The following is a 14,833-nucleotide window of genomic DNA, read 5'->3' on the forward strand; positions in this document are numbered from 1 at the left end:
ATTGATCCATCCCTGTTCTGAAGCCTGATAAAAAAAAAACAACAAAAATCCACAAAAAAAAACTGAAAAAAAAGACCAACCACTTCTTCCAGCTCTCAAAAAACTTCCTTGCCTAGAAGTAATCACTAGAGTTCAAAATTTGATTCCCAAACTGAAGAACTAAATCACAACATATTAATCATCTGTGCATTAATGAAATATTAATTTCAAGATATTAAAAAGCAAGATTCAAGTCCCTAACTAAAATAGTGACTTTCAAAGTATGTGAACCAAAGTTCTTTTGGTTGCATCTGAACAGCAAAGGAGAGAAGAATCAAAACATGATATGTACAAAGAGTTGTAACACAGAAATAATGTAAGAAGGACTTAAATGAACTCTGAAGAGTCTTGGTGAAATGTATTTCACTAATAACAAATAAAACGCTGTAATACAATTGGCTTACTTTTGCATGATCATTATCATGAAAAACAAAGAAAAAATTGTTTTCTTCTCATCATACCCTGATTTCTTTGTCAAATGGTTTAATGAAAGGTGATCCCCTCATCGTCTGAGTTTTCACAATCTGATCTTCAAGAACAGCTTGAATCTCATCCACTGCAGACAGAATATGAACACCAGTCTCACGATAAACAGATGTATTAAAGGAAATTGAATCCCAAGCTTCCATCATTGCATTCATTGCTCTCTCTAAGGAAAATTCCTAACATGTAAAAAGAAAATAATTTACCTTAGCTATTGTATTGGGTTCTTTTTTCCAGTTGATTAATTCTAAATATAAACTTACCCATCTGAACAAGCTATTTTAATCTAACAGCATAAGTTATTTATCATTTTTTTCTCAGTAATTACCTTTCTAGTATACTAGAAACAGTACACTCAGGAAATACTAAGGATGTAACACAGGATACAAATGTATACACACGGTTATCATCTAATAAGCCGGAGACTCATCAAATCTCTTTAGTAAAAGCATAAAGAAAAATATTCTAGCAGGTCATAAAAGCTGTCACAATGAGATCACAATCAAATCTTCATGCTTACCTTACTTGCACCCGCACTTATAGTTTCAAATTTTTCCAAATAAGGGGCTAGATTCTGCTTCAAAATTTTTCTCAGAGTAGTTCCAGAGTCTGGTGTTAAATCATACCCTATTATATTTGACATCTGTTGCCAATGACGGGTTCGCAAGCCAGGGTTACAAAAGACATTCACAGTGGGAATATTCTCCTAGTTGAGGAAGAACATTTATACCATAAAAATTACAACATGCATTATCTCTCAACTTTTTTTCCCTCATCCTTGATGTGCATTTAAAATGCTGCTGCAGTAGGCAATGGCATGAAAATATTTTCTGAAAAGCGCAGATGGATCCATTCAGCTTTTCATCCAATTCCTAAGTAATTACAGTAAATTACTGTAGAAGAAATACGAAATTATGAAGCAAAATCTTGTCAGGAAAGTGAAAAGGAACAATTTTTCAACTATTTTATGTGAGATTGGACTGCCATTTAACGTAACATAGTCTCATGTCAAAATTCTCAGCTACATTCTTAGATGTTTCCCTGAATCCTGAAAGCATTTTTCCCCGTTTGCATTCACTCCTTAACAATCCAAATCCCTGTAACTGCTATAAGATCTGTAATCTTTTAAAATAAATAGGACAGTACAGTGTGGGAACGGTGATTTGGGTCTCTCTCTCTCCCCCTATGATAAGAAGAAAAAGAAATAAATTCCAGAGGTTACTTCATGGTGCTTATGTTTGCTAGCTTATAGCATGAGCACTTTTCTCTCATTTCCTGTGGCAGGGTTCAGATATCCATGAACACACTGTATCCAAACAGTAAATCTTGGTACAACAGTTATTTGCACATATGGTCTTATCAAGGCAAGCTTAACAGACATTCCAAACAATTGCATGGACATAATTATCATTCAAACAAGCAGTGGCCTTCTGCTACCTGGTCTTCTTTTTGATGCCCTACTGGACAGAAAGGAGGAGGAAAGATTTCACCCAGGACGTTTGTGTGAGATTAGAAGCAATTTGGCCCTGATAGATGATTCAACTTCCTACAGAAATCAGTAGTTCCAAATGAACGTGAAGTGAAACACACTACTTACATAAAACACTAATCTCCAAACCTAACAGAAAAGCAGGTCTCAGACACTACAGTATTCATCCATACTGGGTACTGAATTTAGCATTTATCTCTCAGCATTAATTTGTAATAACTCACATGTTTTTGTTTTCTTTTTTCTCCTCTTTTACCTTAAAGTCTTTCATCTGCTCCAGAACTGAAGAACACATTGTAAGAGTTGGATTTGTCTTTATTTCTTCTTCTCTCTTCTCTTCTGCAGTTCTGCGTGATGTCTTTTTCAACTCCTGCTGAATTTTCTTCTGTTTTTGTTGGAAGAGTTTTGTCATTTTGTATATCTCTCGAGAAAACTCATCAAGCTCAGCCTCCATGATTTCTCCATTGAGTTCCAAAAAAGCACCATCCATCCATCTGAGAAAAAAAAAAAAATAGAAATCAGAATAGCAAAATTAGTACACAAACATTACATCTATTTTTTGCAATATGAATGGGTCAAATTAATGGTTATTTAAATGAAAGTGAAGTTCTTCATTCCAGTTCTTATCATTCTTCACAAAACAGTAATGCGTAACTGAAGGATGGATTGATCATGCTCTTCTGTGTATTTGTATAAAGCTTTCAAATCATTCACATGCTGATATCAAGTAACTGCACAGACTGAGAAATATTTTAGTTTAGCTCTTTGATGAGATCAATACATGACACCAAAACATATTAGGCATTTGGACTTTCACTCAGAAGAAAATCCTACTATCTAGTCATACCTTATTTTATAACTTCCAAATACAATGTAATCATTTGAGCACACCTTCACAGCACTTTGTATGTATATTAGATTAATGATGGCTTTCATTAGATACAGACTGTGACCTTTCTAATTACATTTCTTTCTCTTTTGGCATAGCAAATGGCTCATACCTAGCCTAGCCTTTTTTTTTTTTTTTTTCCTCCACAGAACATTTATTTCTGCAGAGCTTGTCTTATTTATAGACTTCATCAGTATTACCAGTACAGTTAGAACAAAATGCATATCTTTAGTGCAATGCAAATGAGTAAACAGACATTTAGTAGCTGAATTAATTAAAATCAACAACCCTAATGCATAAATCACAGCATTTAAACTTGTAAATTATAAACATTTAGAAGAAAACAAAAGTATATTCTATACCTGATGTGAACAAAAATAGCATGAGTATTTTGTCCATTCTCCCTCACTTAGCCTCAAGAATATACAGCACTGAATTACCTTTTTTCAGTTCGCTGCCATTTCAGTATGAGATGAAAGAGTTTCTGATATGGTTCAACCTCAGTTTTTAAGCTGCTGAGAAGTGGGAAGTCACTTAACTTCCATTTCAACAGAGTCTCTTCTTTATGAATAAAAGCTACTGTATCATCAGCTTCTTGGATGCGTTTCTGTAAGGCTCTCAGATCAGCTACATACTGAAATTAAATAATTGTATGTCTTGAGAAATAACTAACTAACTAAATAAATTATGCTATCAAAAAATCAGGTATCAAACTACAGTAAGCCATTTTATTTTTGTCTTAACTCCCCTGATAGTAGAGATACCTTGCAGAGAGATCCTGATAGTGATGGGCATTCAGTGACAGTAACAAGAACAAGTAGTGGATTCTGCACCTGGGATGGCAACCCTGGATATACATAAACAGATTATGGGAAGAGAGGCTAGAGACCAGTCCTGCAGAAAGAGGTCTAGGGATTTTGGCTGATGGTAAGGTGAACAAGTCAACAGCATGCCCCAGCAGCCAAAAAGGCTGAGCAGATACTAGAGTGCATGAAGCACAGCATTGCTAGTGGGCCAAGGGAAGCAACTGTCACACTTTGCTCTCTGCTGGTGCAATCTCATCTCAAGCACTGTGCGCAGTTTTCGGTGCAATATAAGAACATGAGAAGGACATAAAACTATGGGAGAGCATCAAAAGGAAAGCTACAAAGAGGATAAAAGGTCTAGAGGGAAAGATGTCTGACAAGCAGCTGTGGCACAACCCTCACAGTAAACTCTCCTTTAAGTCAGATGTTATTGCTAATATTTTCCCTATAAAAGAGCGGGGTGCTAGGATGGCTTTTAATGAGTTTTGACAGTGTGACAAGAGGATGATACACTTTTTAGTTCACATTCGTAAACAGAATTACTTTAAATTCTTTCCACAATCTCTGTGCATTAAAAATACAAAATATTTCTACTCGTTTTATACTGAATATTAACCAGACCTGTTGCATGCAATCCAGTTCTGAGTATTCTTCAAGTTCTGTCACAGACTGTGTTAGCTTCTCTAATTCCACTGTCAGTTTCTCAGATTTATGAATTAGTTCTTGTTCTGCTTTACGTTTGGACTCTTCAATCAGCTATAAAACAGTTGATTGTTTTCATAATAAAAAGCAATGAAGGGGTTGTCAGTCTTTTCAATATTTAATATTCATAGGCCTGTCTAAATTAAATATTTAGCACATAAGATAAACAATACAAGTTATTATCCTCACAGTAAATACTGTAGAAGTATTTCAGAAGTTGCTCTCCATGTGTTCCATTTAACTAATCCAGCCCCTAATGCTAGCATGGAACCCTTACCTCAATAACTGAGTTAGAATTGCAGAAAGACTTCCTTCAGCAAAATCTAGGAAAGTTCCAATTGCTATGGCATGAAGTGTAAACACTAACATCAGAAAGACTGGATGTAATACAAGAAAGAATAAAGAGATTCTCATCTCTAGGAGAGAAAGAATGCTGGCAAGTCAAACATAGACAACAGGGGGGAAAAGAAAGTACTCTACAATCACAAACGGAACATAAAATGTTAGGTCTTTGTTAGTAGTGATTGCTCCCTAAGTAACACTGTTTCCACCATTCAGAACAAAACACTGTTTTAATTAAATGTTTCTCAGCCCAGAGCTGAGTGTGTGTGAAACACACTAAGGGCCCAGCAGATATATTTTCATCACTAGTCAGCTGCACTGCAGTGAATGCTTCCATTCCAATACATTACTTAGCACTGACCAGAAACAAATTAAGAGACTAGGACTTGCTGAGGGCTTTAAGTTGCAGTGACAATTTTCTGCATTTTCATATTCCTCCAAAAAAACCCGCCTTTGATACAAAAATCTGGGAATACATGATTTAAACATCTCTGAATTCATGGGGTTCATGCTATATGCTTATATATAGTTATCTGCTGACAAAATAAATAGTCCAAGAGAAGTGAAGAATCTAACAAGTTAAAATATACCACAAACAAAAAATATCCTTACATCATCATGCTCATCAAAAATAGGGTTAATCTTCTTTGGCCACTGAAGAACTGTTGCATTCAGTGCAATTTCCTCAGGAGAAAATAAATAAACATCCAAGAAGTATTCCATTTGCCAAGTGCACTCCTATAATAGGGATTTCACAAAACATTAGGTATCATAGTCTGTGTACGATACAGGGTAGGACAGAAGCATCTAAAATGATGCAATAGGAATCTTCGTTTCATGGCTTTTCAGAATTGCTACTTCAGGCAACTGAATACCAACGTTCAAAATACACAGAACTTACTCAAATCTCTGCCTCATTTGTGAGCTTCTTTAATATGACTTCTGTAGCTGGCTCATCTACATGAAGATCTTTAGGTACCATTCTATACCATTTTGCAGCATAGATGTTTACACTAAAAACCATACTACCAAGCACCAGACCTTACGCACATCATCCTAACAGAACAAAGCAAACAGGTTCTTAACTGTTTGACTTAAAAATTTTACACAATTTTCCAATTTTGTTCTCCAAGCACACATGAAGCACTAGCAGTAATGTATCATCTCTATTCTGCTTAAACAGTGAATTGCTTTTGTGTGTTCAAAGCCATGACTCTTTATATACGAAGTTCACTTTCTACTTGTGTTAGCTTTTATGAAAATAGCTTTTAGAAGCAGCCCTGAAATAAGCCTCTAGGTATAAACAATAATGGGAATGTTTCACAAGCTGCATTTCCTCAAGGACACAGGTTAAGAAGTGCAGCCTGCTGCGTGAGGGAAGGCATGTGACAAAAAACGAGCAGCACCTCTCACTTGTATGAACCAGCACTGTGGGTACAGTATATTCATACACGCAGAGTGATTTGCTGAAAGTCTCTGCACTCCAGAATGAATTCTGTTTTTTTACAGGCCAGGTGAAAGATAAAGAACGAAATAACTATCCTTTACCTTGATCCTTAATGAGAGGTCTTGAATACCTTTGGCTTTCACCTCCTTTATGTAAGCCATTGTTTCCACCATTTCTTCTGTGCTCTCTGGAACTTTTAACGCACGCTCTTTGATTGCTTCAAATTCCCTGCATATCCTATAAAATTATTTTGTACATAAAATTACCAAATTCTAAGATTTTGACTGGTTTCAAGTTTAGGTTTCATGGAATTAAAGTTCAAATTACCCCTGTACAGCTCCATAACTTTATGAAATAAAGAGAGAATGTGAACAAGTAGGCCTAGGAAAATACTGTTTATTAACTTAATAAAAGGCTTATTTAGATTTAGGGGTGTACTTTCACAACCAAATGCCCCTATTTTTAATAACTACATATTATTAAAAATAAGCACATTATCATTAGCATATATACAAACACTTCCCTAGTAAATATTCTTTCATTTTGATAACTCAGAAGCACTGCAAAACAGGGTTATAAATTATCCATTTTAACTCAGCAATTGAATAACACTTAATTAATGATCTGACCTATGCTTGCAAGTTAACTGTTAGAATCCATTACTAATAATATCTATCATTACCTATGCAAACCTAGAGGTATCAACCACACACACAAGAGAATCCAGACAGTCTTTCCTTTGACAGTGCCTACCAATAGATCCCTCCAACAGCTTTTGAGCAGAGGAGAAAAGGGCATTATCTGGTGCAATTGCCATGCAATTTTTAGGTAGCCAGGAGCCCTCATTACACAAGAGTACGGTATGGTACATTTGCATTTCTGCTATGGATTTAAAACACATAAGATTAACAAGAAGGATATTCTACTTACTTTTCATTTTCCTCTCTGTAATTTGCAACTATTCTGTCCATTAACATTTTTGCAAAGGCCTTTGCATTACTAGTCAAACCTTGTTTTAAATCCTCACAGTTCAAACTGATCATAGGGAAATGAATCACTTCTGGTAAATTCATTATTTCCTTCTTGAGGGTGAAGAATTCATCTATGAACTTCAAAAGAACACTTGATTTCACACTTCAGAGCCATTATTTAAATACTTGGCTAAATGAGTAAGTATTACATATAAAAGAAAATAAATAGTCATCTTTTTCCCATTTATCACACATACTTTTAGGAAAAGAAGCTTATGTTATAGGTTTGTAGGCAGCCAACATAATTTTTAGCTAATGGCTGAATACCTGTTATCCTTCGTTCCCCTTTTATTATTGCTACATACAGAAGATAGTAAATATTAGTAAGTGTTACAGATAAGATGTGAAATTAAAACTTACAGCAGTATATTCACCAAAACTGTGTTGTTCTGCTTCAAATCTCTCTACTCGTGCCTGTGCTGTCCCATCTACAAGCCAGCCATACCTTCCAACTACAATTCAAGAACCACACATATTACATAACACGTTACTGTACAGCAAGGTATTTATTGCAGGCAGTCGTTGCTTAAACATACACTTCTGTCACTCACCATAGTTTTCAAAATACTCCTTTGGACCTTCTAAATTGTCTCTGATAACTTTTTTCAGTGTAGATGCAGCCCATGCCACGATGTGGGTGGGAAGCTCAGTGTGCAGAGTTGTAGCACCTCCTGCTAGCCACGAATGTACGGTTTGGACATTCTAGAAGTGCAATTTGCAATTATGAGATTTAGATATAAAAGCAATACATACATATATTTTAAAGGCAATAAAACACTATATCAGAAAAGTATGAGGCCCTTATCACAATCAAAGCCAGGCAATTCATATGCACTTAAAACGATTCCAGATACAAAGAGTCCATCAAGGAAGATGTAGGACAGATAAAAATAATCTAAATCATCCAATCCTACATAGATTTGAATTCTGTCTTGTGCCAAACCATAACTAACTCCAAAACACTCCTCTAAAATAGTAGGAGGAATGATTAAAGGCCAGTATTCAATTCACAGGGACACCCCTGAAGTCCCAGAAAGGCAGCTGCCTTCCCCACAGTCACACACTGGTTCCTATGATGCACATCTCTGTGTACTGCATATATTTGTTATTTGGGGATTTTTTATTTTTTTTATTTTTTTTTTTTAGGAAAGAAGAGGTGTGTGAACTGATTTTATTTATTGGGGATCTTAATAATTAACACAAGTTTATGGCAAATCATCACACAAAGTGTTAATTAGAATGATATTTCTATGCAAAATGTTAGTTCAGAGTACATGCTAAAAAAACTACTCAATTCACAATGTTAAAAACAAAGACATTACAAAGACATAAATAAATCAGAAAGCACTCCTGGTTTTTCTGAACAAACCCAAGGACAAAAAATAGATGAAGCTACCTTCTACATGGTTTGCTTTTGTGGGTAAGTTTTCAGGCTGACTTCTACTCAGTGAACAAGCAAACAATTGTGGACAGACACAGTTTTACAGCTTAAAACAACAGACTAAAATAATCAGTAGCAAATGTGTCCATTTTTCATGAACAGTGAATGACAAAGTGAGTTTCAGAGCCTGGAGTTCTGCTAGGCATTCTTAAGAAAGACTGCAGAATCTTCATAGAAAATAAATATCTCAAGATGGATTTTGCTTCCCATTATGACGATAGTCAGGGTCCTAAATTACTAATACGTTCACATGCTGAGCCACTTATTTAAATAAAGAAAAAAGCACACCTGGAGAGTCTGTCCTATACGATTCACTACAAACAGAATTGCTTCTTCCAGCTCTTGGAAGCTTGGATAAAACTCCACTTGTTTTTCATCAATAATTAATTCCATCTTAAATAAAGGTAGACAACTTCTGTCTTCAGGATCAAACAGTTTCACAAATGCTTCAACATTTCTTATAAGTAGATCTCTCAGCTAAGTAATAAAATATATCTCTTATTAGTTGAAGGCACAGGAAGTCCCATCCCTCTTATCCTTTATATTCAGTAAATCAAATTTTCCATTCATTTTAGCAGCTTTGGACCAGTTAAAGGACTGGCTATTATCCTTCTAATGACTTCTGAGTGTCTCAGTTCCAGCTCTTAAAGAATGCAAGCTAATAAACAAGCACACAAACATTCCACTTTAGTCAAGTACATGCATCTATTCCTACTATAAAAGTAAGTTTATTACCAGCAGTGCCTTAAATACACAGGAAATATCTTGAATGCATTTTCCTCCAAACTTGATGGTTTGGGTTTTTTTTGGATTTGCTATTGTTTGGTTTTGATGGGTACAGGTGTGTTGTTGTTGTTTTGAACAATTTGATTAGAATATTGTTTTTCTACAAACTAAATAAAATTATTATCCTTACAGTGTCTCAAAAAGTTGAACACATATTCACTGATTACTATATCTATGAATAGAACTATGTAAACGTCAGATTTAAGTTAATCAGCAATTAAAGGATTATTAATTTTCAGTAAACTCGAAAGTTTGAAAAACAATTTGAAAAACAATTCTCTCAGTCTGAATTCAGTGGTATCATGTGAATGTTCTCCTCTATTAATAGGAAATAAAACTACTGGAGATTCCTAAAACAAATAACTGACCAGCACTTGAAATAACTGTCATCTCAATATGAATAATCAGGGAGAACAGAAGATCAACTCACAAAGCACTGTGCTGTCACCTTCCAGAAGATTAAGCTGCGTTTGGTATTTTGCAGAACTGCATACATGAACACTTGCATACACCTCAGCTAAGCTAGGCATTGAGTCTGTTTGTACAGATGTGTTTCAAATAGTCCAGATTTTATTCACTTTGCTTACAATTATGCATGACATGTAATTGTAGTGCTAAGAACAGTGATAGGAAAAGTTCTGAGAATACTGAAATATTCCCTTCCTTAAGTTAATTACATTCTAGTTGGTAGAATTCATAAATTTTCTGCATCCAAGAATCAGAAGTAAAACAATTATACATAACCATGAAGGATATTTTATATAAGGGAAGTTAAAAATATACAACTTTCTGAATACTTTGCCAGATAATATGCAATACATAGTTAGGAATGATTGCTTAAACAAGCCCCATATAATACAAAAGTGCAGACTCGTTTAAATTAAGACTTACCTCAGGGAGGAAAGATTATTACCTGATTAGCCATCAGTGTAGCCACACAGCTGTAAAAAGAGTCAAGCTGATCCAAATTTACACCATTCAATGCTGCCTCCTGGGTGAAGAGACTGATAACTTTTTGATACCATGTATTCAGTATCTTCTCTTCTGCTTTGGAACAGCTTAAAGAGATATCAGTCTTCAAAGATTCACAGTCAATTGGCCCTTTTAATCTGGAAAAGAAAGTTTCAGCCTACTGTATAAACAGATTTTTTAATGGAGTAAAGTAATATTAATGTTTCTCTGTATTACAAACCCATTTGTACTTAGCAGAAAACAGACTGAGAACCTAAGTATCATTTATGCAGCCTTAAAATAAAATAAAAATTACCCCAAGCCCTAGAAAATAAAAAGTTACCAGAAAAAAAAAATAAATAAATGAGGTAAAGACAATAAAGATCCAAGATTGAAAATAAAATTCAATAACTGATGAAAAATAGCCTGAATAAGAAATTCAATCCAGTTCAACTGGACCTTTAATGGACATCACGGTGTAGAGACTGACTAAATCATGAGAAGACCTTAAAAGAATTACAGGAAAATCATGAACTATACATAAAATGGCTGATATTACCAGAAATGTAAGGGAAAATAAAATATTTCCACTCAGGAGACAGAAGAAAAGTTAAATGAAAAGTGTCACAACACAAAGTAACTTGTCCAAATAACATTAACTGACAGAAAAAAAGCACCCCCAAAACAGATCAAATAATAGAATTCCATAAACTCTCCTATTTATCAGCTTCAAAAATCTACATTGGTTAATAACTCACCAAAACTGACTTTACCTGAAACTTAAAAAATCCACTAAAAGAAAGGTAGAGAATTCGGCATAACCAAAATCCAGCAAAGTTTTCATTGTGGGGTGAACAATGTACAAGTTAGAGACGATCCGTTTTTTTGCTTGGATAAAACGTTTATGCCATGGACTAGAAAAATCCAGGCCTCTGAGTAAATAAACAGACAGACAAAGAAATAAAAACAAGTGAAGTGCTCAAGTAAGAATTGAATAAAACATCCTTACAGATAAACAGTAGGAATTTTATTTAAGTGCCATAAGCATATCTCCAGTATTAAGCAGCGGAAGATAATCTGTCTTATCTATATCAAATCATCTGCTTCTCCTAAACCTTTATCTGTGTAAACTTCTAACTTCAACAACTGCAAACAGGAAGTATTTATCATCAATATCTAGATGGCAGACATTCTAATGTTCCAGAAATTGTACAACTGTATTCTGTCTACCTGACTTCCTCTTCCGTTTTGCAGAGAATAGTATTTTTTCCATTTGATGTCAAAGGTTTCACAACAGAACACCACAGGGTGCAGTTTCAGTGTGTTAAACTACTGCACAGCGTTGCTGCCTGACAGTGAAGTGTCCCACACAGACTCATTTCATTGCAAAGACAGCTCAATACCACTCAAGTGCCCCTGGCATTCAGAGCTAAAAGTCTCCTTTGTAATCACTGGTGCTACCCTATGTAACTGTAGGAAAAGCAATAGAACATAATCAGTGCTAAAACTCTGTAATTCAGACTTTCAGATAGAAGATCTGTTTCATTAAGGGCCTCTGAAAGTAATATTACACTGCAAATCTGCTTGTGCAGCTCAGTTAGAGTATCTCAGGTGCAACTGTGTGCTTTGCCTCTGGGTTATGTGCTAATTTAATCCACTCACAATGGTGATAAAGGCAGAGGTGCCTCCTCTTCATCTTCAAGTCCTTTCACGTTGGGCTTAATAAGAACACTTCGCACTAGGAAAAACCAAACCAAAAATGTATGAGTATGTTCAATAGGCACTATGTTCTGCCTAAGTTGTTCTCCAAGCTGGATCACACACACAGTGAGATGAAAAGGGAACTGTATCATCCAAGCCTTCAAACACAATAAACAAATAACAACAGGTAAAAAAACCCACACACAAAAAAATAAACCACCCCCAAAAAAACACATTTCCCCAACAGCAACTCAAAATCACAGCTTTTGTTAAATACCCATAGAGAATCAGGTCTCAATTCCAATCACTTTGCCCCTAATCACAAAGGTAGTATTTAAATGATTAAGAGAATTAATGGCAATTCTGTTCAGTATAAATACAATGGTGTACTATAACTATACTGCTAATGATATTAAGAAGTTAGTCACAGTGTAAATTGTTTATTTTCTTTAACGTGTTCTTAACAAGATCATTTTTCACTAAACTACTATCCAAGTGGTTAAACATTAGTTTTCAGATACAATATATGTAAATAAGTAAAGATAGCACAGGATTTCAAAGAAGTACACTTGTAAAATTGGAACTTATTAATCTTTTCTGAAAGTTTAAAATTTCAAGTGAGTTGTACAAGTGATCTCTGAAAATAGTTAATTATCTCTGCAGATTTGTCCTGGGACCTCACTCAATAGAGAAAGCATCAATAAAACTGTGGATATGCTTGTAGATATAACTGTAGAACAGTTCAATAAAGCTGCTATTCCAGAAGCTGAAAAATATATTATTAAATATTATGCTACATATTACATTATTTATAAATGTTGTTACATATATAATGTAATGCAATATAATATATCATATTATAGCTTATACGTATTACATATATGCAGGCAATGAAAGTTGTTACATCTTAAACACACACTGATGACAGTACTGGGTAGTTTGCAGTACTCACCCATGCATCTTTTCATACTCTTTTCAAAATCCCTTATTATCTCCCCTAAAAGCTTTTCCATTAACAGCTCTCTGTCTTTGCCTTCCATGAGTGACTGTGGCACCAGGGTGAGCATGGACATCAGCCACTGCTGCTGAATGGGAACCACTGGATTACTGTGCACACACTTCTTCATAAAGAGATAGTTGGTCTGAAAGGACAGTCATATCAGAGCTCCAATAACGAACCGCGTAAGGATTTCTTTCATTAGGCTTCACAGTGAAGTCTCTTTTTATTACCATTTTTTATAAGTAAGGGCAGGGAATACGATCATATCTGTTACATATTCACTGACTAGCACACTAAATGCTACTAAAGTTTATAGAATGGTCTCAGTGCTCAAACACAAAGCACTGAACTTTTCAGTCATTTCACTTGTTTCTCTGATAAAAGCTGCAATTAACAATAAATCAATTACACTATTGTTCACACTATTGTTCTTTCGACAAACCATCTAGCAAAGATTAAGTGCAAACAGATGGATTTGTTTTAGTTTTATTTATGCCTCCAAGTGATGCATTTGTTATAAAGCAGAAAAGAGAGCTGGATCACTATAGTCCTCAGAATGTGTTTACCCAGCATCAGCAACAAAAAGCAGTCTGCTTAACACAAGCATTTCAGTGCTGATTTAGGTTGAAGGTGGCTTTCATAGATATATTATTTTAAAAATCATACACAGTACAATTTCAAAATTATACCAGTATTTGTACACTACAGTTCCCTGTTGAAATCAGGTGAATAATGTTAAAAACTATTTCTGTAAAGGCTACAGCATGATCTACGACCTCAACTGAAAAAAAATCTGGAGCCTCTTAGAATATTTGGTAAGTAATGGTCTTCAAGGAAGGTTTTGATTAAAACTTCAGATATCAGTGGACATACACATTCCTTCTCTAACAGAATACTTTCCTTCTACTGGACCACAAGAAAGGATTACCACTTTTGCTTCCTGTCCCATTTTCCCCACCCTAGACTACTGCTCCTCTGAACAGAGATATCATTCACTATTCTACTCTCAAAATGCAGAACAAAGAATGTAACTCACTCGTTGTTGCTTTTGTTCACTGTTCATCTGTATAAAGAAAAGAAAGACCTCCTAATGAATCAGTACATTAAGAAAATAGACTTGTATCAGTATATATATTAGCATCAAATTCAGTGGAACTACTTGAGAATATAAATGCATTTATGAATTATTTAGAACGGACACAAGTATCCTTAAGTGAATGTTAAGAATAAAAGCATGGGTGTCCCAATAATAAAGCACAAAATAAGCAGTAGTGACAATATTAAAGAAATACACACTTACACTGGCAGGTAGTTCTGGGACTGGAGGTGCAGGACCTCTGTGATATTTTTCCTCCATGGACTCAGAATAGACTTCTAAAGCTCGATCAATTCTAAAGTAAAATGTGCAGTCAGAAGTGCACATATAATAAAAATACTACATTAAAAATAATGAGATGATCTTAACTGATGTAACCTATTTTTTCATGTTTGATCACTAAAAAGCGAAGCACTCCTTGCAGATTCTGTTTTCCGTGATAAAAAGAACAACATTTGTCCTAACCACAGTCAGAACATACATACATATGTATCTTAATTGATCTCACCAACTGCCCAGTGCTCCTGTTGGGATTATATGTACTTTTCCTCAAACAACTACAACAGATGTTGTCCAACTGTATTGTGAAAATAAATAAACAAAGTATGGAGTGGAACTTCTAAAACTGTG

General features: G+C 34.9%; 1 protein-coding gene across 8 annotated transcripts in view; it reads right to left on the reverse strand.

The window, feature by feature from the left end:
- DNAH12 (dynein axonemal heavy chain 12) overlaps positions 1-14,833 on the reverse strand; it is a 63,234-nt gene that overhangs the window by 46,847 nt on the left and 1,554 nt on the right. For all 8 annotated transcript variants that reach the window (XM_031608092.2, XM_090148175.1, XM_031608100.2 and 5 more), the window contains exons 3-19: positions 14,408-14,498; positions 14,144-14,170; positions 13,060-13,249; positions 12,069-12,144; positions 11,180-11,338; positions 10,369-10,564; positions 8,958-9,146; positions 7,780-7,930; positions 7,589-7,680; positions 7,128-7,306; positions 6,299-6,434; positions 5,363-5,488; positions 4,328-4,462; positions 3,341-3,534; positions 2,268-2,505; positions 1,043-1,228; positions 501-701 (exon numbers count right to left, since the gene is read on the reverse strand). In XM_031608092.2, the coding sequence (XP_031463952.2) occupies positions 501-701; positions 1,043-1,228; positions 2,268-2,505; positions 3,341-3,534; positions 4,328-4,462; positions 5,363-5,488; positions 6,299-6,434; positions 7,128-7,306; positions 7,589-7,680; positions 7,780-7,930; positions 8,958-9,146; positions 10,369-10,564; positions 11,180-11,338; positions 12,069-12,144; positions 13,060-13,249; positions 14,144-14,170; positions 14,408-14,498 (2,566 nt within the window). The remainder of the gene's footprint in view (positions 1-500; positions 702-1,042; positions 1,229-2,267; positions 2,506-3,340; positions 3,535-4,327; positions 4,463-5,362; positions 5,489-6,298; positions 6,435-7,127; positions 7,307-7,588; positions 7,681-7,779; positions 7,931-8,957; positions 9,147-10,368; positions 10,565-11,179; positions 11,339-12,068; positions 12,145-13,059; positions 13,250-14,143; positions 14,171-14,407; positions 14,499-14,833) is intronic.

Source organism: Phasianus colchicus, chromosome 11 (assembly GCF_987193195.1).
Source record: "Phasianus colchicus chromosome 11, bPhaCol1.hap1.1, whole genome shotgun sequence".
Lineage (NCBI taxonomy): Eukaryota > Metazoa > Chordata > Aves > Galliformes > Phasianidae > Phasianus > Phasianus colchicus.